At 33.8% G+C, this 24784-nt stretch overlaps 1 protein-coding gene across 1 annotated transcript in view; it reads right to left on the bottom strand.

The window, feature by feature from the left end:
- Positions 1-24784, bottom strand: part of LOC145293015 (uncharacterized) — a 125075-nt gene that overhangs the window by 34283 nt on the left and 66008 nt on the right. The window contains exons 11-12 of the mRNA XM_080139291.1: positions 21621-21779; positions 2393-2522 (exon numbers count right to left, since the gene is read on the bottom strand). Coding sequence (XP_079995417.1) covers positions 2393-2522; positions 21621-21779 — 289 coding nt within the window. The remainder of the gene's footprint in view (positions 1-2392; positions 2523-21620; positions 21780-24784) is intronic.

Below are 24784 nucleotides of genomic sequence, written 5' to 3'. Positions count from 1 at the left end.
ATATGTCTATGGAAACTCATTATATGAGTACATAAAAAAAAATGTCATGAAGATGCTACCAAGGCAGGCTTCCTCTAGCATGCTGGAAAACTCCTTAAACATATCAATATCCTACATCTCTATAAAGCTACCATTCGCCATGTATGAAGAGCAACTAGCCTCTGTCTACAAGGGTTTGTCAGAACATTCTGAAACAAAGAAACGTTGCTCTACAAGTAAACCCTGATGAAATTAAATCAAAACAGGATAGTATTCAGAGCTTAAATAAGATTCTCTCAACGTGACTTTAAACTGGCTTAAACATAATATTATGTAAGTAACTCCACTAGACCAGATGAAAAACCAAGCAAAGACCACAAATATATATAACTACTAAAAATGTGGTATATTTAAGAGGCGAGGATGGACTCAATGGCAGAGTGCAAGACCTGGGACCTGGGAAGTCATCAGGAATCTCATCAGAGATGCCCATGGGGAAATATCTTTTCTCTTCCCACTGAACAGTGTGCAAATGAGACAACTGAGTGGTTCAAAACAGCAATTGAAGCACATGTTCTCACATGGAAATTCTATCGCAACACACACTCTCCCCAATGGTTTACTTCTACTTGTGCAGCTGCCACTGCACAAAGGCAGCATGCATACCGCAGATTTAACCAACATAAGTCAGTTCAGTACAAACAGACAAAAGTATATAGAAGCTAGAAGTAATTGTAAAAAAGAAATAGCGACAGCTAAGAGAGAATATACCAAAACCACCAGAAAACGCATCGAAGCACAGAAATTAGGAACCTGTGATTTCTGGATAATCTACAACAGTGTGGTAACTAATTGGCAATCAGCAATTCCCCCACCATCCAACAATCATGAGGTTGTTTGCACGGCAACCGAGAAGGCCAGTTGGTTTGCAAGCAAACCACTCTCTCCCTGACTTTCCTTTGTGGACTGATGTCATACTGGATGATCTGAAAATTACCCTTTCTCAGGTGCATGATATCATAAAACAAACCTAGACACCTCAAAAGCATGTTGTGGATCCGATCTCATTCCAGCTGTGCTATTAAAAAAATGCTCCGCTGAGGTTGCTCCAGTCCTCTTCAAACTTTACAACAAATGCCTTAATAAATCTTGCTTTCCTGACTGCGAGGTTGAGCGGTAACTCTAGATATATCTAAGGCTTTTGACAGGGTATGGCATGATGGTTTCCTCAGGGAAATCAGATCATACGGTATCACTGGACGAATACTTAACATAATTAAATCTTTCTTAAATAAGAAAAGAATCCAGGTTGTCCTCGACGGTCGTACCTCTAAACAATATGACATAAATATGGATGTACTTCAGGGGTCTATCCTTGGACCTTTATTATTCCAAATATTCATAAATTACCTTCCTGATAAAACTGTCTGAGATGAGTATATTTGCTGATGACACCACGCTCTATAACAGGCACAAGGAGAAAATAAATTAACACATATCTAAGGAAATAGCAGAAACACTCAAGGAAGACCTCCAATCTGTAGTGGAATGGGGACAAAAATGGATGGTCACATTTAATGCTGCCAAAACTAAGCTTGTTTCCTTCAATAATTACAGGAAAGCTTCTCAACCACCAATAGCTATGACTAAACATACATTACCTGAAAGTATTTCTTTCAAACTCCTCGGCTTAATGTTCACAGGGAACATGAGTTGGAATAGATACATTGAGAGCATTACCAGGGCAGCTGTGAGGAAGGTGGACTTTCTCTACCATGCTAGAAATTTACTTACGCCTGAAAGTAGCCTGTATCTCTTCAAAGCCACCATTCACCCATGTATGGAGTATTCTTGTCATATCTGAGCTGGTGCACCTGCTACTAGTCTCTCGTTCCTGAAGAAGAGAGTTCCCAACCTAATAGGTCCTGAACTGTCATCCAAGCTTCAACCTCTGTCCCATTGACGAAATGTTGCATCCCTCTCCCTGTTCTACAAGTATTTTAACGGTGAATGCTCCAACGAACTACAAGCCCTTGTACCCCTCGACGTAAATACCCCCTGACAAACCCGACAATCAGCAAAATCCCACCCCTACATAATAGAGATTTCTAGATGTAAGAAGGCTTTTTACTCTAATAGTTTCTTCCCCCAGAACTGCTAGACTCTGGAACTCTCTTTCGGGTTCTAGCTGTACTGACATGCAGAAGTTCAAGATTAATGTGAACAGACATCTTGCTGCTCGACTCCCTACATAGTATCTCTGCAACTTATGTCCCCGATAGTAGCTCCCTATGTCAAAGTAGCACTTGGTAAACAGTGTGGGGCCTATTTCATTAGGGACCTTTTTTTGCAGCTTATCCAAGAGAGAGAGAGACTAATGTATGGTGCAGCAGTCCAGTGAAATCATACTTACTCTGGCAAAGTAACTGTTTTCTCCATAAGCAAGTTCACATTGTTTGTCCACCGTATAAATTTCACCTGGTAATATTTCTTGATTTCTGTTTGTAGATTTTGGATTCTTTGCAGCACAAAACTTGTTCTCACTAAAATAGTGAGAAAATTCTAATTAAAAAAAAAAAGACACAAATAAAAAGCATCTATAAATGATGCTTGGGAAACCGATAAAAAAAAAACAAGATGATATTCTACACATGCAGGTGAGCCTTTGCGTGTGAAGGGGAGGTGGGTATTTTTGTAATATTAGTCAAATTTGTTGGCACTTCTACACTATTGGGATGAAATTTCAGAAATTGTAATACTGAATTTCACATGAAAACAATGGTATCTACGTATTCCTTGTATTTTTAAGATGATTATGTCAAAAAATTACGAAAATCGATAAGTTAGAAAATTATTTATTGAACAAAATAAAAAATAGAATCTAATGAAAATGAAGAGGAAAAACATGGGAGAGTTCAAAACGGAGGTAATTTTCTGTTTCGATTTAAACGAGATGGCGGCAATTTTTCATTTGCTAACACGATAAAAGTTTTTTGTTTTTTTTAATAATTCAGTAATATTCAGGTAATTTCAACTGCATAATTTGGAAGCTAACATTATAATTTATTAGAATTGACAAAAAGAATCAGTAGAAACCATTGTTTTTATCTGAAAACTCCATCTATCGACTACAAAATTTCGTTCTGATAGTGTAGAAGCGCCAATTTGTTTTGGGTCCCATTTCTTCATTTATGTGGTCGTTGGTCTGTGCTAATCATATTTATTTACCTGTATTTAGTATGTATTATTTTGTTTTTCCTTTTTCTTTTTTACTAGGGAGAGACTACTTATTAAGGCCCAAATGTCACTCGAGGATAAAGGATAATGAGTGTCCGGTGGCCAATGAGACAACACCGTGATAATTTGTAATGGTGGAAAATTAGCAGAATTTGGTTATTTAAGAGGATGACTAAATAAAAATTTGTTTACATTGGACTTGTTGTAGTATGATGGGTTATTCTAGGAAACCAGGTTCTTATGTTGGCTATCAAAAGAGCCTTTATCAATTATGAAGCTCATATCTTTATTCTGAGTCATACAGCTTTATTTTTACTAAGTAGTAACCACTTATAAAGACCCAAAGGCTACTCGAGGATGACTTAATGAGCAGCAAGTTGCCAATTGAGGCAACACCAGAATAATTGGTAATGATGATTGAAGCTGGTCAGAATTTGATCCTTTAAAAGGATGGGTCAACAAAAATTTATTTACATTGGACTTGAAAACGACCATGTTGTAGTAAGCTGGGAAGCAGCCATATGGTAATGTGTTCAACAGATGGGTAATTCTAGAAAACCGAGTCCTCTATGTAGGCTATCAAAGGAGTCTCGATCGATTATGATGTTTAGATTTTCATTCTGATCCTCACGACTTATGTATATGTTTGGTGTCATTTTACGTTTTGATGTATACGGCAATACCAGACTCAGGTTTATTTTACGCGTAATCCTGTCACTGGGAAGTGCTTATCTATTCCATATGTAGAAATAACATTGTATTCTCACACACTTTGTACATATTAGATGTTTATAATAAAGAATAGAGATCAGTATTTATTTTAATGGTATATACAGGGTGAAACGATAAAATTATTGCCCTAAATAAAATAACACTACAAATTTATTTTAAAACTTTTATTAAAAAATCAATTCAGGTAACTTTATTACGTAGTAGAGCTAACATCTAATCAATGTAGCCACCTTCATCCTCAACCACCGCCTCGATATGGGTCCAGAACTGAGAGCATGCCTTTTCCACAAGTGCTCAGTGAATACTTGGCAAATGGCGGTGATTAGACTGGCTTTGGTGTTGTGGGAGGTCATGTTGGTGATGTTCTCAACACATGACCAAACGAAGTCGTCTAGCGGGTTTAGGTCGCAGGAGGAGGGGACCAGTGAGAGAAGAGTACAAAATCGTAGCACTCCTTCTGAAGCCAAGCCTGGGTCTATTTGGACTTGTGGGCTGGCACTAAATCCGGCTGCTACACCTGAGGTCTGTTAGCGGCCACCTGATTGCATCAAGGGATCGCCGCACTCTTCAACACATCTAGGTACACTTTGGTGTTGACTTTCAAGCTGACTTGGAAGATGTGAGGTGGTATGATGTGGCCCTCACTTGAAACCACACCAAAGACCATAACCGTGGCCGGAAACTTTGTTTTTATAACTCTGGGCACATTCCTGTTAGTCGTGGTAATCCAGCGATGCATTTTGAGGGTGCTGGCAATGTTCCTGTTGTCATAACTTTGATTAGTAGAGCGCATCAGTTGTACAACGGCATGCCTCTGATTGAACATCATGTCACTTTCAAACATGATAGAAGGCTCCTATCGCTCTTGGAATTTGTACACAACTGGCTAACTAGTAGATGGTCTGCAACAAAAAAAGAAAACTGGTTGTCATCAAACAGAAATGGAATCATGTCGTCTTTTCTATGGCAACAATTTTATCGTTCTACCCTGTATTAATTTGGAAATCAAGTGTTTACGGACCTATATATGCATAGAGAACATAATCCCAAAATTATGTTATCGATTTTCCAAACACATATGTAAATTTGTAGTGTCTATGTCTGTCAGATTTCTGTATGGAATGCAATTGAAAACAAAAAGCTAAACCATAACTTTTCTTAATAAAATTTTACAAAAAATTCAATGATTCTCTAATTTATTAATTTTTGTTTTATCATAATAAAACTAGAACAAAATGTGACCTGTGTGGTCACCCACTGAGTTTGGACTAGTGTTAAATTAACAAATAAAAAGATAAAAAAAAACCTAAAATTAGTCTTTTTGTTCTCTATATTTCCCCATCTTTCTCTTCTGCTCTCTCTCTCTCTCTCTCTCTCTCTCTCTCTCTCTCTCTCTCTCTCTCTCTCTCTTTATCTTTCATGCTCACTTTTTCTCTCCAGTTAGGATTTAAAATGTATTACTACTATCGGTAATATTCCCTTATTGTTTATAATGGATTATTCAAATCTTTTGTTTTACCATTAGTTTTATTACTTTTGCCTGTTAATAAACAAAGAGAGAGAGAGAGAGAGAGAGAGAGAGAGAGAGAGAGAGAGAGAGAGAGAGAGAGGATTTTAAAAGAAAGATGTTATACATCTTTTTTAAAACTATTCCATTTTGTTTTCAAGCACCCGGACAACATCCAGCAGCCCTGCTAGTTTTGTATTATATGAGGGCGTTCCAAAAGTAATATTTTGTACTTTTTGATTCCGGCAAAATGGATCCGAAGGGATTGCAAATTGCATTGTTCTGATGACTGAACGTATGCATGCATGCCATAAAGCTTCATTTCTCTTGTGCAGACATTGACAGCGTTAGACTAAGAAAGTAACCCCTGTCATGAACGTGCGTCAGAAGTAGAGATATGTCATTGAATTCTTGGAAAAAGTGCATTGAGAATGATGGTGACTATGTAGAAAAATAAATTCTGGAGCACAAAAGGTCACTCGTTTTTATGGCATCACGCTTGTCTTTATACCTCTTCAACTTTTTGAATTAAAAAATACAAGTCTACTTTTGGAACTACCCTAGTATTAAGTATAGAAATTTATGCATTAAGTAGAGAAATGTATATATTAAATAAAGAAATATGGGGTGCTTTCAAAAAGTTTCCAGACATTTTTTGTACAGGCATGTAAAATTGGGTTAGGCTCTTGAAAATTCAATATGTTATTGCTATACATCTTATGAGGTGACTGACCAATTTTTATGATTTCAGGTTGAAAGGAACAACTACACCAGGATTTGGAATACACCGTACTAAAGCCTGATTATCAGAGCTAGTGAATTTCAAAAATGCAATCTGGATGTGAGGTCACTTTAGAAGAACGAAATGCAATAAAATTCTGTTTTAATGCCACAGAAACGTATTGAATGCTTCAGACCACTTTTGGACCCTCTTGCATAAATCGAGCATCAGTTTTTGAGTGACATAAAAAATTCGGAGAAGGCAGGGAGTCTGTGAGGAAGGTTGAGACGTGTGAGAGGAGTAAAGAAGTCAGAACACAAAGGTTGATTGGCCAAATAATGAATTTTATGCATAAGGACCGTCGTGTATGTCTATAAGGACAATAAGTGCACAGTTTGATGTCAGTGTGAGAACTGTATACACAATTATTCATGAAGAAACTGAAGATGCAGAAGACTTGCACGAATGCATCTGTCCACAACTCCATCCTTGTCAAGGACTATTTGACCAAGATGAGCATCAAAACAGTTTCTCATCCTCCCTTGAGTCCAGGTCTTGCTCCCTGTGACTTTTGGTTATTCCCTAAGCTCAAGGAAAACCTTAGAGGCTGTCGTTATGAGACAATTGAGCAAATGAAAAAGGCTGTGACGAGGGCCATTGCCACGCTCACACAAGAGGACTACCATAGGGCCTTTCAGAAGTTGTTGAAATGAGAAAGTGCATTGCAGCCGGAGGAGATTACTTCAGAACGGGACTAAGGTTTAATGTGTGTACTATAATTAATAATGCCCACACTAAAAAAGTTTGGAAACTTATTGTTGGCAACTCGTATATTAAGTAGAGATATGCATGCATTAAGTATAGAAATATTTTGTATTTGTACAAAGTATAGAAATGTATCGATTTGTACAAAGTATAGAAATGTATCGATTTGTACAAAGTATAGAAATGTATCGATTTGTACAAAATATAGAAATGTATGTACTAAGTATAGAAATGTATCGATTTGTACAAAATATAGAAATGTATGTACTAAGTATAAAAATATATCTATTTGTACTAAGTGTAGAAATATATGTATTTGTACTAAGTATAAAAATGTATGTATTTGTACTAAGTATAGAAATGTATGTATTTGTACTAAGTATGCAAATGTATGTACTAAGTATAGAAATTTATGTATTTGTACTAAGTATAAAAATGTATGTACTGAGCAGAGAAATGCTCGTATTTGTACTAAGTAGAGAAATGCTCGTATTTGTACTAAGTAGAGAAATGCTCGTATTTGTACTAAGTAGAGAAATGCTTGTATTTGTACTAAGTATAGAAATGTATGTACTGAGCAGAGAAATGCTCGTATTTGTACTAAGTAGAGAAATGCTCGTATTTGTACTAAGTAGAGAAATGCTCGTATTTGTACTAAGTAGAGAAATGCTTGTATTTGTACTAAGTATAAAAATGTATGTACTGAGCAGAGAAATGCTCGTATTTGTACTAAGTAGAGAAATGCTCGTATTTGTACTAAGTAGAGAAATGCTCGTATTTGTACTAAGTAGAGAAATGCTTGTATTTGTACTAAGTATAGAAATGTATGTACCTGTACTAAGTAAAGAAATGCATGTATTTGTGCTAAGTATAAAAATTTATCTATTTGTACTAATAAGTAAGAAGTGAATGTACTAAGTATAGAAATGATTGTACTTGTACTAAGTATAGAAATGAATATATTTGTAATAATTATAGAAATGTATGTACAAAGTATAGACATGTATTTATTTGTACTTGTGGTGTCATATTTCTGATGTTTTTATTAAATGTGAACTGGGAATAACAATGTGTCCATTTGTAGGTGATAATAAGCTTTAAAGAAAAAACAGAATAATTAACCTTAAAAAAAAAAAACAAATTAACCTTTTTTCTGATTGGTCTTAAACTTAAAAAAAAAAAAAAAAAAAAAAAAAAAAGAATAAGTAACCTTTTTCTAATTGGTCTAAAACTTTTTGGTTATTTATAAAAAAAAGAAATAAAATAACTGCCATCTGTTAGCATAGAGAGAAAGAAAGCAATTATTACCAAGGAAGATAAGTGTATTAAGTTTTATAGGTCTAGCTAAGCTCTAGAAACCTGCACTAAACCTACATACTGAGTATAGAAATGTACGTATTTGTACTAAGTATAGAAATGTATGTATTTGTACTAAGTATAGAAATGTATGTATTTGTATTAAGTAGAGAAATGAATAATAAGTATAGAAATGAATGTATTTGTAGTAAATATAGAAATTTATGTAATAAGTATAGAGATGTATGTATTTGTACTAAGTTTAGAAATGTATGTATTTGAACTAAGTAAAGAAATGCTTGGATTTGTAGTAGGTACAGAAATGTACGTACTAAGTATAGAAATGTATGTATTTGTACTAAATATAGAAATGTATGTATTCATACTAAATATAGAAATGTATATATTTGTACTAAGTACAGAAATGCATGTACTAAATATAGAAATACTTTTATTTGTACTAAGTATACAAATGAATGTTATTGTAGCAAGTATAGAAATATATGTACTAAGTATAGAAATGCATATACAATATATAGAAATGTATGTATTTTTAATAAGTATAGAAATGTTTGTATTTGTACTAAGTATAGAAATGTACATACTAAGTATAGAAATATATCTATTTATACTAAGTATAGAAATGAATGTACTAAGTATAGAAATGTTTGTATTTGTACTAAGTATAGACATGTATGTATTTCTGCTAAATATAGAAATGTATGTATTAAGTACAGAAACGCATGTACTCAGTAAAGAAATGAATGTACTAAGCATAGAACTGTATGTATTTGTACTAAGTATAGACATGCATCTACTAAGTATAGAAATGATAACGGGAATTTTATCGTCACGTTCAACGAATTTTATCCCGTTGTACGAGGCTAAGTGTTCTTAAAGAAATTTAATCACATAAAAAAAGGCCAAGGTAAACCGGTATAAATTTTATCAGAAAGAAAAATAGGAAAGGAAGGAAATGTATAGTTCGGCTGTGCTGCCAAATCAGTCCCTCTGGCGGTTCTTAAAGAACACTTTTAACAAATATACTTTTTACTTGCTTTTTTTTTCTTTTGGCATATCAAAGTTCGCAAAACCGCTTTTAGTTCGAAGGTCGCAACACCGCTCTGGTGTAAAGCAGAGGCCGCAAAACTACTCTGTCGTAATTCCAAGGTCGCAAAACTGCTCTGGTGTTTTCAAAAGCCTAACACCGCTCGGGTGTTTTCTTTTTCTTCTGCCTGTCCATTGTGTTTTTTTCTTCTTCCTTTTATCGAATATCGTGAGACACAGCCAGAATTAGTAGCACCAGATTCACCGAGAGAGGGGGAGAAAAGAAGGGGAGAAAGAGAGAAGAAAATACACCAATTAGAGGGAGGAAAGGAAGGGGAGGTAAATAAAGAAAAATGAAAATAAAATTTCTACACTCTCCTAATTAAAAAGAAAAAAAGAGAAAAAAGAAAACTCCAAACAATGTAATTAATACCAAAGGAAATCAGGATATCTGTCTTTAACAGATCTTCGCACTCGAACAGTTTTCGACTGAGATTCACTATGAATCTCTTCTTCACCTACATTATCAGTAGAATCAAGAGATGGTACTTGGTACGAATGTGAAATAGTGAGCTCCAAGGGGTACAGATGTTTGATAGAATGTTCCTGGAATCCATCTCCTTTCTTAACCTGTACAGAACGAACCATTCCATCGCTCCCATAGTTGAGCTTTGCTACCCTTCCTAAGGACCAATAAGGTCTAGGTTTAGTCAAACTTTTTATTAATACAACATCATTTATCCTGATCTTATTTTCAAAATTGGATTGATACAAGTCTTGTAATTCCCTTAAACTTAATAAGTACTCTTCCTACCATAACAATTTAAACTTTTCCAACAAGGAATCTCTACCCTTTAAACTTTCTATTAGATCATTGCGATTAGGAGGACTCGCAGCAAAGGATTCTTCATCAAGATTCAAAAACACTGTATTTCCATGGAAGGGACGAATGAACGCACTAGGGGTGATTACTTCCAAACTGGAATCGTCAGAGCAACGATAGGTTAATGGTCTTTCGTTTATGGATTTCTCTAAGTCAGATAGTACCGTCAATAGTTGGAAATAATCCAACTTATTACGTCCTATGACCTTAAACAAACAATTTTTAATTGTCTTAATCAACCTTTCCCATACCGCTCCAAACCAAGCTGAATACATCGGAATAGTAAGGTGTTTTATACTACAAGTATCGTTACTTCCCTTAAACTCATTAGACACAAACACTTTCTTAATCAAGTCGCAACCGGCGACAGAGGACAGGCGTTATCTGAGTAAATGTGTGAGGGTACACCAAACTGATTAAACAACATCTTAAGAAAGCCAACACTACTGAATGGGTAGACATATCAGGTACTAATTCAAGATGGATTGCTCTGATATTAAAACAAGTGAAGATTAAGATATACATTTTCTTAACTTCACTATTGTCTACAACCCACAAATGACCAGTAAAATCTATCCCCGTGTGCAGAAAAGGTCTAACAAGATTTACCCTATGTTTAGGTAAATTAGTTACCTTCGGATTTCTAAAAGACAAGGCATTATACCTTTTACACAAGGCACAACTAGCCAGGACAGTTTTAATTGCCTGTCTAGCTTTGCATATCCAAAACCCAGCAGTACGCAAATTACTAAGAGTTGCAACAATACCTAAGTGTTTACAGTTAATATGGCAATCCATAATTATCAAATCCGTAATATGACAAGATTTTGGTAACAAAATAGGGTCTTTCACATCAATAGAAAAGTGGTCAGAACTATCAATTCGACCACGACACTGTATTAAACTCTTTTCATCTAAAAACAAATTGAATTTCGATATCAACTGAGGTATCTCTTCTACTTTGGTTTGTTGTAAGAAATTCCTCTCCTTACCGAAGAATTGACTCTGGGCTAAACTAATCAAGTATAACTTAGACTTGACAATGGCATCATCATGATAGTCTTTCCTTAACTTAGCAATGAACCGAAAAACTACCGTCCAATATTCTTATTAATTTATTAAGAGAAAAGAACTTGTCCAAATTTATTATAGGAGTATTTGTTAGTTCTTCTCCAGTACTCGTGTGGGCAGTGATTAATTCTTGGCACTTTTCGCTAAGACACTCTAAATTATAATTAGGCCAAACCAAAACTCTTGCATGTAACCAAGGTGGGCCTTTTAACCAGAAATCCATTTCTTTAATAAATTTAATCACAGAAATACCCCTTGTGACGAAATCTGCAGGATTTTCGGCCGTATCGTAATCTCTAGTCACTTCGTCGATTATACCTAAAGGTTCCAAGCTAAATATTTTATCAACGTTTCTTTCAACCGCAGATTCGTCATAGCAGTACAAAGGGTCGAAATATTCAGATTTCGTATCCATGACAAAGTAGATGTGCGTGATGTCGCAAGAAGAAAATTCTCCTACAATACGATTATAATTCAGCTCGGCCTGTTCCTGCACAGACAGACAGAGTTTAAAGTTATTAATGTCCCTGAACAAGACTATTTCTTGAGACAACTCAAACGCAAATCCGTCTCTAAATTTGATTCTGCATGGGTCCCATATATTTTATGATATCAATACCTACCAAACCATGCAAAGGAAGAACGTTATCTCTGATATTCAAAAAATCTGTGGCTAACTTTACATTTTGATCCTTTAAGTCAGCGACCACTTTACGGAGTCCTTCAATCTGAAAGGACAGATCCAGATGCTCGCCTATCAAAAAAGGCACAGATCTTGATTTATCCGGAAAATTGACATTAAAATTTTTTGTCTCATTACCTAGAAATGTCTTAACATTGAATTTACGATTTTCCAATGAGAGTAACTCATTAAAAACCCATGTAACAATTCACTACACAAGTAAGACTTTTCACTACCTGTATCTAACAGACAATTAAATGTAACTTCTTTGCCATACAAATTTACTGAAATGTTAACTACAAGTAACAAAAACTGCTAGTCGACCAGATAGCGTTAGAAGAGATGATTGGTTTAATCGATCCAGGACACATAACACTAACATGCCCAGGCCCATTACATGACCAGCACAACTCAGATTTCTTCTCTTTTAGAGGACATACATTATCCATATGTAGATTACTAGTACATCTAGAACAAATTTTCAATTCTCTACATCTTTTTATCTTGTCGGCATAGGTTGGATATGATTTGCACATATAAACCCTGTGATTATTAGATCGACAAAAACAACAACCATATTTAATTTTAGACGCATTAACGTGAAAATTTTCCAAGGTAGAGGGCTTCCTATTTTGCAAGGGAAGATTAATTTTGGGAAAATATTTTCTTCCATAATTCACTACTTTACGATTTCTAGAGTCGTTCCTGCAAAACTCCAAGGTTCTAAGGACATCGGTACTGTTGTCCAAAATTTGTACAAGGGATGGATAATTATTATCCAATTTATGAATCAACTCTGATTTAAACGAGGCAGGGAGCTTGTTAAATATTATAAAGCTCAACAAGCGATTCCCTGGGGAACCATCCTCTAGGAAATCTATTTTAAAAGAATTTTTCAACTCATGTACTTGAGTTTTCACATCATTCAAGTATTTTTTCACTGCAAAACTGCCATATAAGCAGTCCACGTCTAACCAGGAAGAGAAGATAGACTCTACTATACAGTTTTCATCTAGAAATTCTTTACATAGTAGATCTATAGCTACAGAATAATTCTTATCCGATACAGAAAGATGCTTTATCAGTTGGAATGCGTAACCCGATAAATGGTTTTTTTATGCCAACAGCTTTAACGCGTCGTTATCCAAATTAGAAACACAGTTCAAGAACTCCCTATGAAAGTACAAGAAGGCTAATTTGTTAGATTCCAAGTCCTTATCGTGGAATTTAGGACATTCAATTTTCGGGGTCAAATTAATACCTTTGTCCTTTGTTAAAGACTTAAGACAGGAGTCACCATTTAACTTAATAGGAGAAAGTCTTGCCAATTTCTCTAGAGTTTGTAATTTGAATATTGAGCTCTCTTTGTTGAAAGCTTCCACTATTTCATCCTGGATATTTTCTTCCAGGTAGGCATTGGCCAACATCTCTTCAAGAAGGTCCACTGGTGCCAATTGCTCATTTACTTGGGTCTTATACAATACATATCTGGATTCATCAATTTCCTTTGAATCTCCTAGAGGCTCAAATATAAATAATATTTTCTCTCGGGTATACTTCAGTTTCTTTAACAAGAAGTCCACAGAAACAGTTGCCATGTTAACTAACTAAATTTAAGCAGAACAGTGAGAAAACGATGGAATAGCGAGCTGTTCAGGAAAGATCAGAAACAAAGACCTCTTTTTTTAAAGACAAACGCCATAACTCGAAACTGAACAAGACAAGATGGCGACTCAATAAGGCAGAATGTAGAACCCAAATATAGGGATAAAACAGCCACAGTCAGGTGAACATGCTTTTTATAGAATTTGGATAAAATAATTAGCAATAATTACGTATAGAGAAATATTTAGAGAAACTAAACTTTAGGTTCAAAAAGAAAAAAAATGGCTTTACATAAATCTTAGTAAGACCGGCGTAAAAAACCATTCTGGGTAGGAATACTACTAGTAAATAAGACATGTAGTATCATTAACTTGATTTGGTAGAGTAACGGGATAAAATTCGTTGAACGTGACGATAAAATTCCCGTTAATGAATGCATTTGTAGGAATGATAGATATGTATGTACTTAATACAGAAATGTATGTATTTGTACTAGGTATAGAAATGCATGTATATGAACTAAGTAAAGAAAGGTATGTACTAAGTATAGAAATGTATGTATTAAATATAGAAATGTATGTACTGAGTAGAGAAATGCTTGTATTTGTACTAAGTATAGAAACGTATATACTTTTACTAAGTATAGAAATGTATGTACTAAGTATTAAAATGTATGTATTTGTACTGAGTCTAGAATGTATGTACTAAGTGTAGAAATGTATGTATTTGTACAACGTCTAGAAATGTATGTGCTAAGTATAGAAATGTTTGTATTCGTACCAAGTATAGAAATGTATGTATTTGTACTAAGTATAGAAATGCATGTACTTCGTAGAGAAATGTGTGTATAAAGGAAAGAAATGTATGTATATGTGCTAAGTATAGAAATATATGCATTTAAGTTTACTATAGACGTGTATGAATTTGTACTAAGTATAGAAATGTATCTATTTATACTAAGTATAGAAATGTATGTACTAATATAGAAATGTATGTATTTGTACAAAGTATAGACATGTATGTATTTGTGTTAAGCATAGAAATGTATGTATTAAGTAACGAAACGCATGTACTCAGTAAAGAAATGTATGTACTAAGTATGGAAATGTATGTATTTGTACTAAGTAAAGAAATTTGTGTATTGTACTAAGTATGGAAATGTATGTACTATGTATAGAAATCTATGTATTTGTGCTGAGTATAGAAATGTATGTACTTCTACTCGGTATAGAAATGTGTATACTAAGTATAGAAATGTATGTATTTGTACTAAGTATAGAAATGTGTGTATTTTTACTAAGTATAGAAATATATATATTTGTAATAAGTATAGAAATGTGGGTATTTTTACTAAGTATAGAAATATATATATTTGTACTAAGTATAGAAATGTATGTACTAAGTATAGAAATGTATGGATTCGTACTAAGTATAGAAATGCATGTACTTCGTATAGAAATGTGTGTACAAAGTATAGAAATGTATGTATATCTGCTAAGTATAGAAATATATATATTTGTGTTTAGTATAGACTTGTATGTATTTGTACTAAGTGCATAAATGTATGTACTACATATAAAAATGTATGCACTAAGTATAGAAATATATGTATTTGTTCTAAGCATGGAAATGTATGTATTTGTACTAAGTATAGAAACGTATGTGTTTGTACTATGTATAGACATGCATGCACTAAGTATGGAAAGGTATGTATTTGTATGTACTTAGTGTAGAAATGTATGTGTTTGTACAAAATCTACGAATGTGTGTGCTGAGTATAGAAATGTATGTATATACATATATGTCTATACTTAGCACAAATACATGCATTAAGAATAGAAATGTATGTATTTGCGCTAAGTTCAGAAATGTCTGTAGTTATACTTTTTTTTTGACCATGGGGATCGCCACTTATCAAGGCCCGTAAGCCACTCGGGGATAAGGGTTATTTTGTGTACAATAATCAATGGGATAATATCGTAGTAATAGTTGGTATTGGAGATTTGATAAAGCGTCTTACTTAAGGGGGCGATTAATCAGGAATTTGTTTATGTTGGACTTGAAGACGTCCAAGTTGTAGTCAGGTGGGAAACAGGCAAATGGAAGAGAATTCCACTGGCGTGCACTTCTCAGAAAAAAGCTATGTTCATGGAATCTACGTTTTGATTTCGGCACAGATAAAGAGTGGGGGAAATTACTGACAGTGGTTTTAGCTAGACAGGTGTTTATCATGAAGGATTGGCGAGGGGGGACCAGAGATTGGAGCTCGGACGAGCATTTGTGATGGAAATAACGATAAAACAAAGACAGGCTCGCAACGTCTCTTCTGTGTCTATTTGTACTAAGTATAGAAAGGAATGTACTAAGTATAGAAATAGAATGTATTCGTTGTAAGTATAGAAAAGTATGTATTTCTACTAAGTATAGAAATATATATATTTGTGATGCGTATGTATTTGTACTAACTACGGAAATGTATGTACTACGTATAAAAATGTATGTACTAAGTATAGAAATATGTTTATTTATTCTAAGTATGTATTTGTACTAAGTCCAGAAATGTATGTATTTATACTAAGTAGAGCAATGTATGTACTAAGTATAGACGTGTATGTATTTGTGCTAAGTATAGAAATGTATGTATTTATACTTAGTATAGAAATGCATGTATTTATACTAAGTATAGAATTGTATGTACAAAGTATAGACATATATTTGAACTAAGTATAGAAATGTACTTGTACTAAGTATAGAAATGTATGTATTTATACTAAATCAAGAAATCAATGAACTTAGTACAGAAATGTTTGTATTTGTACTAAGTATAGAAATATATGAATTTGAAGTAAGTATAAAAAATGAATGTACTAACTATGGAACTGTATGTATTTGTACTATGTATTAAAATGCTTATATTTGTACTTAGTATAGAAATGTATATACTAAGTATAGAAATATATGTATTTGTACTTAGTATAGAAATGTATGTACTAAGTATAGAAATATATGTATTTGTACTTAGTATAGAAATGTATGTACTAAGTATAGAACAGTATGTACTTGTTATAAGTAAAGAAATGTATTGGATATGTGCTAAGTAAAGAAATGAATGTACTAAGTATAGAAATCAATATATTTATAGTAAGTATAGAAATGTATATGTGTATTATAGAAATACATGTACTCAGTATAGAAATGTTCGTACTAAGTATAGAAATGTATGTGTTTGTTGTAAGTAAAGAAATATATGTACTAAGTATAGAAATGTATTTACTAATTATATAAATTCATGCATTTGTCGAAGTATAGAAATGTATATATTAGTACTAGTTGTAGAAATGTATGTACTAAGCATATAAATGTATGTGTTTGTGCAAAGTATAGAAATGTATGTATTTTTACTAAGCATAGGAATATATGTATTTGTACTAAGTATAGAAATGTATGTACTAACTATAGAAATGTCTGTATTTGCTCTAAAGGTAGAAATGTATGTACTTTGTATAGAAATGTATGTATTCCTACTAAATATTGAAATGTATGTATATGTACTTATATAGAAATGTATGTATTTGTACTAAGTATAGAACTGTTTGTATTTGTTATACATATAGAAATGTATGTATATGTACTAAGTATAGAAATATATGTATATGTCCCAAGTATAGAAATGTACGTATTTGTTATAAGTATAGAAATGTATGTGTTTTTGTACTAATAGAGAGATGTATGTACTAATTATATAAATGTATCTATTTATACTAAGCATAGAAATGAATGTACTAAGTAAAGAAATGAATGTATTTGTAGTAAGTATAGAAATGTATGTATTAATTATAGAAATACATATACTCAGTATAGAAATGAATGTACTAAGAATAGAAATGTATGTATTTGTTGTAAGTATAGAAATGTATGTACTAAGAATAGAAATGTATGTATAATTATATAAATTTATGCATTTATACTCAGTATAGAAATGTATGTATTATTACTGTTATAAGGAAAAACAATATCCCCCTTCTTCCTTTCATGTCATGATAAATGTGTGTATTAGTCAAGCAGACACCCCATCCCCAACCTACCTCCATCCACCCACGCAAAGGAAATCACAGAGACAAGATCCCCCGCATCATCTCCACCACCTTTCGACAAGACGGCGAACATAACAGATGTAAACCAGACAGAAACCCCAACCCACCCATCTCAGAAAGGACCATGTGGAAATAAAAAAAACTTGAGCAGAAAGTTAGTTGGGCTACGAACAGCCAGGGGAAAACTGGTTAAAAATGAGTGCCCCAAAGAAAATGGGGTTAACAGCAGCATAGAAAGACGCATAGGTGAAATGTAGTCTATTCAACTCGGATCGGCGGATCGCCATTGGACCGAAAAGGGAAACCAACTCAAAGCTTGGATATACCTTGGCTGAATGTTATTCTTGGAGATGGATATCCCTCCAATGGAGAATCTTATGCTAAAAGTCACTCGTCAGGAATAATGTTAAAAGAAAAAGTTAAAAAAAAAAAAAAAGGAGAACGGTGACGAAGAAGAAAAGACATTTGTGTTAACGATGCTCATCGGGACCGGACAATTATCAAGAAGCTAAGTATTTATTAATTTTCATTCACTCCAATCCGCCCAACCCGCTCCCATGTCTCTATGCTAAAATATCATTCATGTTATGTATAAATTAACTTTTTGACATGTGCAAAGAAAGAAGAAATATGTGACTTTCTGATTCTAAATAATAACTGCGACTAAATTTTTCTTTTCATTCCAAAAAATAAAAAAAGGAGGAGGAAAGAGACAATACATCCCCATGAACAAACTTTATTATCGCCCCCCCCATCTCGACCCATAATGTTGTCTGCACCCCCATTTGCATTATTGTTGTCTTAATTTTTTTCCATTCACCTGTATTACACTCATGTAAATAAATTAATTTATTTTTAGTATGTTCATACTCGATTGTGTCATCGTCGTTCTTATTGCTTATTCTAATTATTAACCGTGAATGTCGTTAAGGTATTTACTGACGATAATGCTGGTTCGAACCTTGGCAAGTGCCATTTGGTTGTAATATCGTCATAACTGGTACGCTGCATATTTTTTTTTATTTTATTTTACAACTTGCGTTTGGAAGGAGAATTTCACTTTGAAATTCCTAACCCCGGGCTATCGACACACAGGATTCCCATCTGAGATCCCAACACACACGTCAAACCCCTGGGTTAGACCCAAAACCGTTACAGTACTAAGTATAAAAATGTATGTACTAAGTATACAAATTAATGTATTTGTACTAAGTATAGAAATGTATGTAATAAGTATAGAAATGTATGTGTTTGCACTAAAAATAGAAATGTATGTACTCTGTATAGAAATGTATGTATTCCTGCTAAATATAGAAATGTATGTATATATACTAAGTAATGAAATGTATGTATTTGTACTAAGTATAGAAATGTATGTACTAATTATAGAAATCAATGTATTTGTGATAAGTATAGAAATATTTGTGTTTGTTCTAAGTTTAGAAATGTATGTATTTGTACTAAGTATAGAAATGTATGTACTAAATATAAAAATGTATGTATTTGTACCAAGTATATAAATGTATGCACTTTTACTAAGTCTAGAAATGTCTGTACTTAGTATAGAAATGTATGTATTTGTACAAAGTCTAGAAATGTATGTGTTAAGTCTAGAAATGTATGTGTTAAGTATAGAAATGTATGCATTTGTACAAAGTATGGAAATGCACACTCATGAGCAAAAAAAAAAATAAAAAATGGGCCAAGAGTGAAAGAAGGAAGAAATCGATTTTTTAATATTTTTCCATGAATTTTTGTTAATTTTAACCGAAAATTTCCATTTTGCAGATCATTATTATTATAGCATATAATAATAAGTGAAAAAATGAATCCTCAAAATGGTAAGTGCATCTTGGCGAGGATATAAAAAACTGAATTACAGGATTAAGGCCGTCCAAAATGGCTTACAAGCAGATTTTTTTGATATTTTAAGAAAAGAAAATGTGAAAACATCTTTCTGCAGCGAAGCGAATTGGTCCAAGGTTTGAAATCGAACGCTTGGTAAAAGGAAAATCTGGATCTGGTTGCCCTAGAGCATCCACTTTGAAGGACGACCACAGGCATAAACCAACTGTTTTTAAGAATCGAAAGAAAACTTATGTTGACTATTGCAAAGAATTGAAAACAGAGACTGGAAAATCTCTTTCTAGATATACAATATCTAGAAAAATGAAAGAAATGCGATTTTCCTCTAAACGGTGTGCAAAGAAGCCATTTTTATCTAAGAAGAACATCACTGATAGAAAGAGATTTTTCTCGTGTTATGTCAAGAAAGATACATACTAGTTCAGGAATGTTTTCTGGTTAGATGAATTAAGATTTTGTCTTGTTACTGATGCTCCTGATGCTCCAGAACGGTGCAATCGAAGAACTGGAGAAAGATTTTTGACAAGTGGCATACAAATGACAGTAAAAACACAGGAATGGAGGGATAATGGTATGGGGGTACTTTTACAACAGCAGGAGTTGGGTAACTTATTAGATGTGAGAAATCAATCAATGCAAAGTAATACATTCGAATATTAGAAACAGGACTGTTACCAAGCATCCAGAAGTACTCAATGTAGAAATGTATGTACAAAATATAGAAATGTACATACTAAGTATAATATTGTATGTATTTGTGCTAAGTAAATAAATGTATGTATTTGTACTAAGTATACGAATGTATACACTAAGTACAGAAATGAATGTACTAAGTATAAAAAATTATGTATTTGTTCTAAGTATAGAAATGTATGTATTAGTAGTAAGCATAGAAATGCATGTACTAAGTATAGAAATGTATGCATTTGTACTAAGTATAGAAATGCTTGTATTTGTAGTAAGTATAAAAGAGCTTGCATTTGTACTAAGTATATAAATAAATGCATTTCTAGTAAGTAAAAAAACGTATGTACTAAGTATGGAAATGTATGCATTAGTTTAAGTATAGAAATAAATGTATGTGTACTAAGTATAGAAATGTATGTACTAACTATAGAAATGTATGTATTTGTACTAAGCATTGAAATGTATGTACTAAGTATAGAAATGTACGTAATTGTACTAAGCATTGAAATGTATGTACTAAGTATAGAAATGTACGTAATTGTACTAAGTATTGAAATGTATGTACTAAGTATAGAAATGTACGTAATTGTACTAAGTATTGGAATGTATGTATTTGTGCTAAGTATAGAAGTGAATGTACGAAGAATAGAAATGCTTGTTTTTGTATTAAGTATAGAAATGAATGTATTTGTAGTAAGTATAGAAATGTATGTACTAAGTATAGAAATGTAGGTACTAAGTATAGAAATATGTGTATTTGTACTTAGTATAGAAATGCGTGTATTAGGTCTTACTATAGAAATCTATGCATTTCTACTAAGTATAGAAATATTAGCATTGTACAAAGTATAGAAATGTACGGACTAAGAATAGAAATATACCTATTAGAACTAAGTATAGAAATGTGTGTGTTTGTACAAAGTATAGAAATATACTAAGTATAGGAATGTATGTATTTGTTTTAAGTATATAGATTTATGTATGTATACTAGGTATATAAATGCATGTATTAGTACTTAGTGTAGAAATGTATGTATTTGTACTAAGTATAGAAATGTATGTACTAAATATAAAAATGTATGTATTTGTACCAAGTATATAAATGTATGCATTTTACTAAGTCTAGAAATGTCTGTACTTAGTATAGAAATGCATGTATTTGTACTAAGTATAGATATGTATGTCCTTAGTATAGAAATGTATGTATTAGTACTAAGTATAAAAATGTATGTACTAAGTATAAAAATGTATGTACTAAGTATAGAAATGTATGTAGTTAGCATAGAAATGTATGTATCTGTACTAAGTATAGCAATATATGTACTAATTATTGAAATTTATATATAAGGATAAAATTTTATGTATTTAAAATGTATAATAATATAGATAGAAAAACCACAGAAACCTTTAAACTTGTTATCATGTTATTAACAAAGGAGATGACTTACATCATAAGTTTTTTGAGTTTGTCTTCAATGGTTTTCATTGAACAGATGGAGAAGTGCCAAGGATTTGAGTTTGTTGATTTCAGCACTCGATTCATTGACATGATGTAATGGTATAGACTGTCACATGTGTTTCCCTCACCATCGTGTCTACTTCCAAAGCTAAAAAAAGAAAGTGTAATCATATGAAAATTGGAGATAATTGGTTCTAACATGAGAGGGTGCTGTGGTCGTGAGATTTGATATTTGGTAGAGAATCGGCCTATTTCTGGAATCCGTTCACATATGAGCAAGCAAGGGATAATGATAATAAAAGAGAATCGGAGAAACGAATGCCAATATAAAGACTAAAGTTGTTTCTTGGAGACAATTAGTTCTAACATGAGATTGTGATGAGGTCGCAAGCTTTGGTACTCTCCCCCTCTCCCTTTCCACTCCATATTTCTTAGAGAATCTAAATCTTCAACCTCTTTTTAGCATCCGGCGTGTACCAGGCAGGATGTGCTTTTCTGCTATCCCTGTAAAAGACACCTGCATGCAGATGCATAAGTTTTTCCCACCATGTAACCCATGTTTTCGTTTTTAACGTTTGAATTGAATAATAATCGTTTGCATCTTTTGATTTTGATATTTAGGGTGCCACAAGCGTCCTGGATTTTGGTGTAGGCAACAACAGACAATGCCTCATATCTAGTCTCCATGCGATCCGATCCAAATGATTGATATTTCTTAGTTCCCAGAATATCCAGATGCATTAAGGAGTTGAAGCAAGAGATGCTGTACATGGCTGAACTACCTTAGATGCATAAAGCATTTATAATCTTGTCAATATCAAATTTCTGATGAACTCTTGCATTATCCCCCAACTCTATGGGAAGTCCCTATTTACTTGCCTTCCCACGACAGAAGAGTTAAATACAAGGTCGATTTTTAATATGAAAAATCCTTTTTCTTGGAGTATATCACAGTAAGGATACTCAGACAAATTCTCCATTCCGGAACTGTATTTATGGCATTGAGGGATAATGCATTCTGGACCAATTGTAAGGTCAGAGAGAACTCAGAGTTGTTGAGATGGCTGACTTGTGTCTGGCACCCAACTCCGTCTGACCACCTAAACCACCTGATGAACAGATTATTAGTTATCCTCCTTACTAATTGTTGTGGTTGCAAGGTTGAACAATAATTAGTAAGGAAATACAATGAAGACGCAACAACAAGATAACGCAATAATAAGTGTATTAAAGAAAAGGTATATTTACAATATGTACAAATGACGGTGTCGAGTCAGAGAGTCTTGGTGGGAGGACATGTACGCTCTTCGGCGTCACTTCCGGTGGCATTTGAGTAAGACACACCAAGGCCAACCTAGGCTTGCCATTTATAGTGTTATGTTATTCGCATATGCAAATAAGTGGTTGCCACCACAACACCCCCCTCCCAAGATTTGAAGTCACACAGATTTCAATATCTTTTTCTTTTTGGGTTTACCATTAATGGTTCATTCACTTTTCTTTTCCTACCTGATCTTCGGGGTTCAGGTGCATTTTGAGGCGGTTCCAAATTAAAAGATTCGTATATGATATCTATGGTGTCCTCCTCTTCGACTGTTGTCGTATCATCATCATCTTGGATATGACGTTTTTTTATCTGATTTAGGTGCCTTTTATGTATATTCTGTGGACCTTTAATCATGTATGTACAATCACCAATGCGTTTATCCACTACTCCACATTCCCAGTAAGATGTGTTATTTCTGTAGCACTTAAAATATACTCGATCTCCCGAGTTATATTTCTTTCTTCTCGTGTGTGTAGTGTTTTGGATAATTGCCTGCCTTGGCAATAGTTTGTCAAACGCTGATTTTACCTTTCTGGCAAACATTAGATCAGCTGGTGATATGTTTGATGGTGTACTAGGATGTGGTGTAATCCTATATACTTGCAAGAATTGTTGCAAAGCTTTTTCTGTTGGTGTTCCAATGGATTTCTTTAACGCTCGTTTTAGCGTGTCCCCGAACCTTTCCGCGAGGCCGTTCGACCTTGGATGATACGGCGGAGTCGTGATGTGCTTCACTCGGAACGTGTCGCAAAATTCCTTAAACTCTGCGGATGTGAACTGCGTTCCGTTGTCAGTGACCAGTGTGTCTGGTACACCGAATCTTGCAAACAACTCATGTAGGAACCCTATTGAGTTGTTCGTTGTTGGATTCCTGCAACGCATTACCTCCGGCCATTTTGTGAAACTATCCACTACAATTAAATAATAGTTTTCACCTACTGGACCAGCGAAGTCCATGTGGATTCTCGACAATGGTTGGTCGGTTTTCGGCCAAGGTTTGTGTACTATAGGTGGAGATTTTGCCGCTAACTGGCATCCTTTACATTTATCAATTGTTGTCACTATGTCAGTGTCCATGTTATGCCAGTACACGTAGCTTCTCATTAACGACTTCATTCGATTTATCCCCGGATGTCCTGTGTGGAAATCTCTTAACATCCTATTCTGCAATGTTTTGGGTATTACCACTCTCTCGCTGTACAGTAACACATCGTCACATATGGAGAAAACTTCCTGCACCTTTGTGTCCGTTATAATTTTCTCTTTTATGTCCTTTATATATTCGTCTTTCTCGGCTTCCCTTTTAATGTCCGACAAAGTTACGGGTAGTTCCTTAATGATGTTTGCTACCATATTTTTTACTTCAACATTTGTCCGAATTGCTGCAATGACTGATTCTTCCAGATTGTGTTTCTGTGGTATCAGTCTTGACAGTCCATCCGCATGGCAAATCTTTTTTGATGCTAGATGTTGTAGCTGGAAATCGTAATTAAGTAGTATTGTACCCCAGCGCAGCAATCTATTTGCGGTGTATACCGGCAATCCTTTTTTTGATCCATAGATCGTGACTAACGGTTTATGGTCGGTTTCAAGTATGAATTGTCTACCATATAAATATCGGTGAAATTTAGTCACGGCAAAGATTATGCTCAACGCTTCTTTTTCGATTTGTGAATATGCCCTTTCGACTGGTATCAGCGTTCTCGAAGCGTGCGCTATTGGTTTTCTAGACCCATCCGGCATAATATGTTGAATGCATGCTCCTAAGCCGTAGGAGCTAGCATCACTAGCGACGACTATTTTTAAGTTTGTGTCAAAGTGCGTTA

This window comes from Euprymna scolopes, chromosome 14 (genome assembly GCF_053919585.1).
Source record: "Euprymna scolopes isolate OS-2025 chromosome 14, ASM5391958v1, whole genome shotgun sequence".
NCBI lineage: Eukaryota > Metazoa > Mollusca > Cephalopoda > Sepiida > Sepiolidae > Euprymna > Euprymna scolopes.
This window is presented reverse-complemented; position numbering and strand designations above follow the sequence as displayed.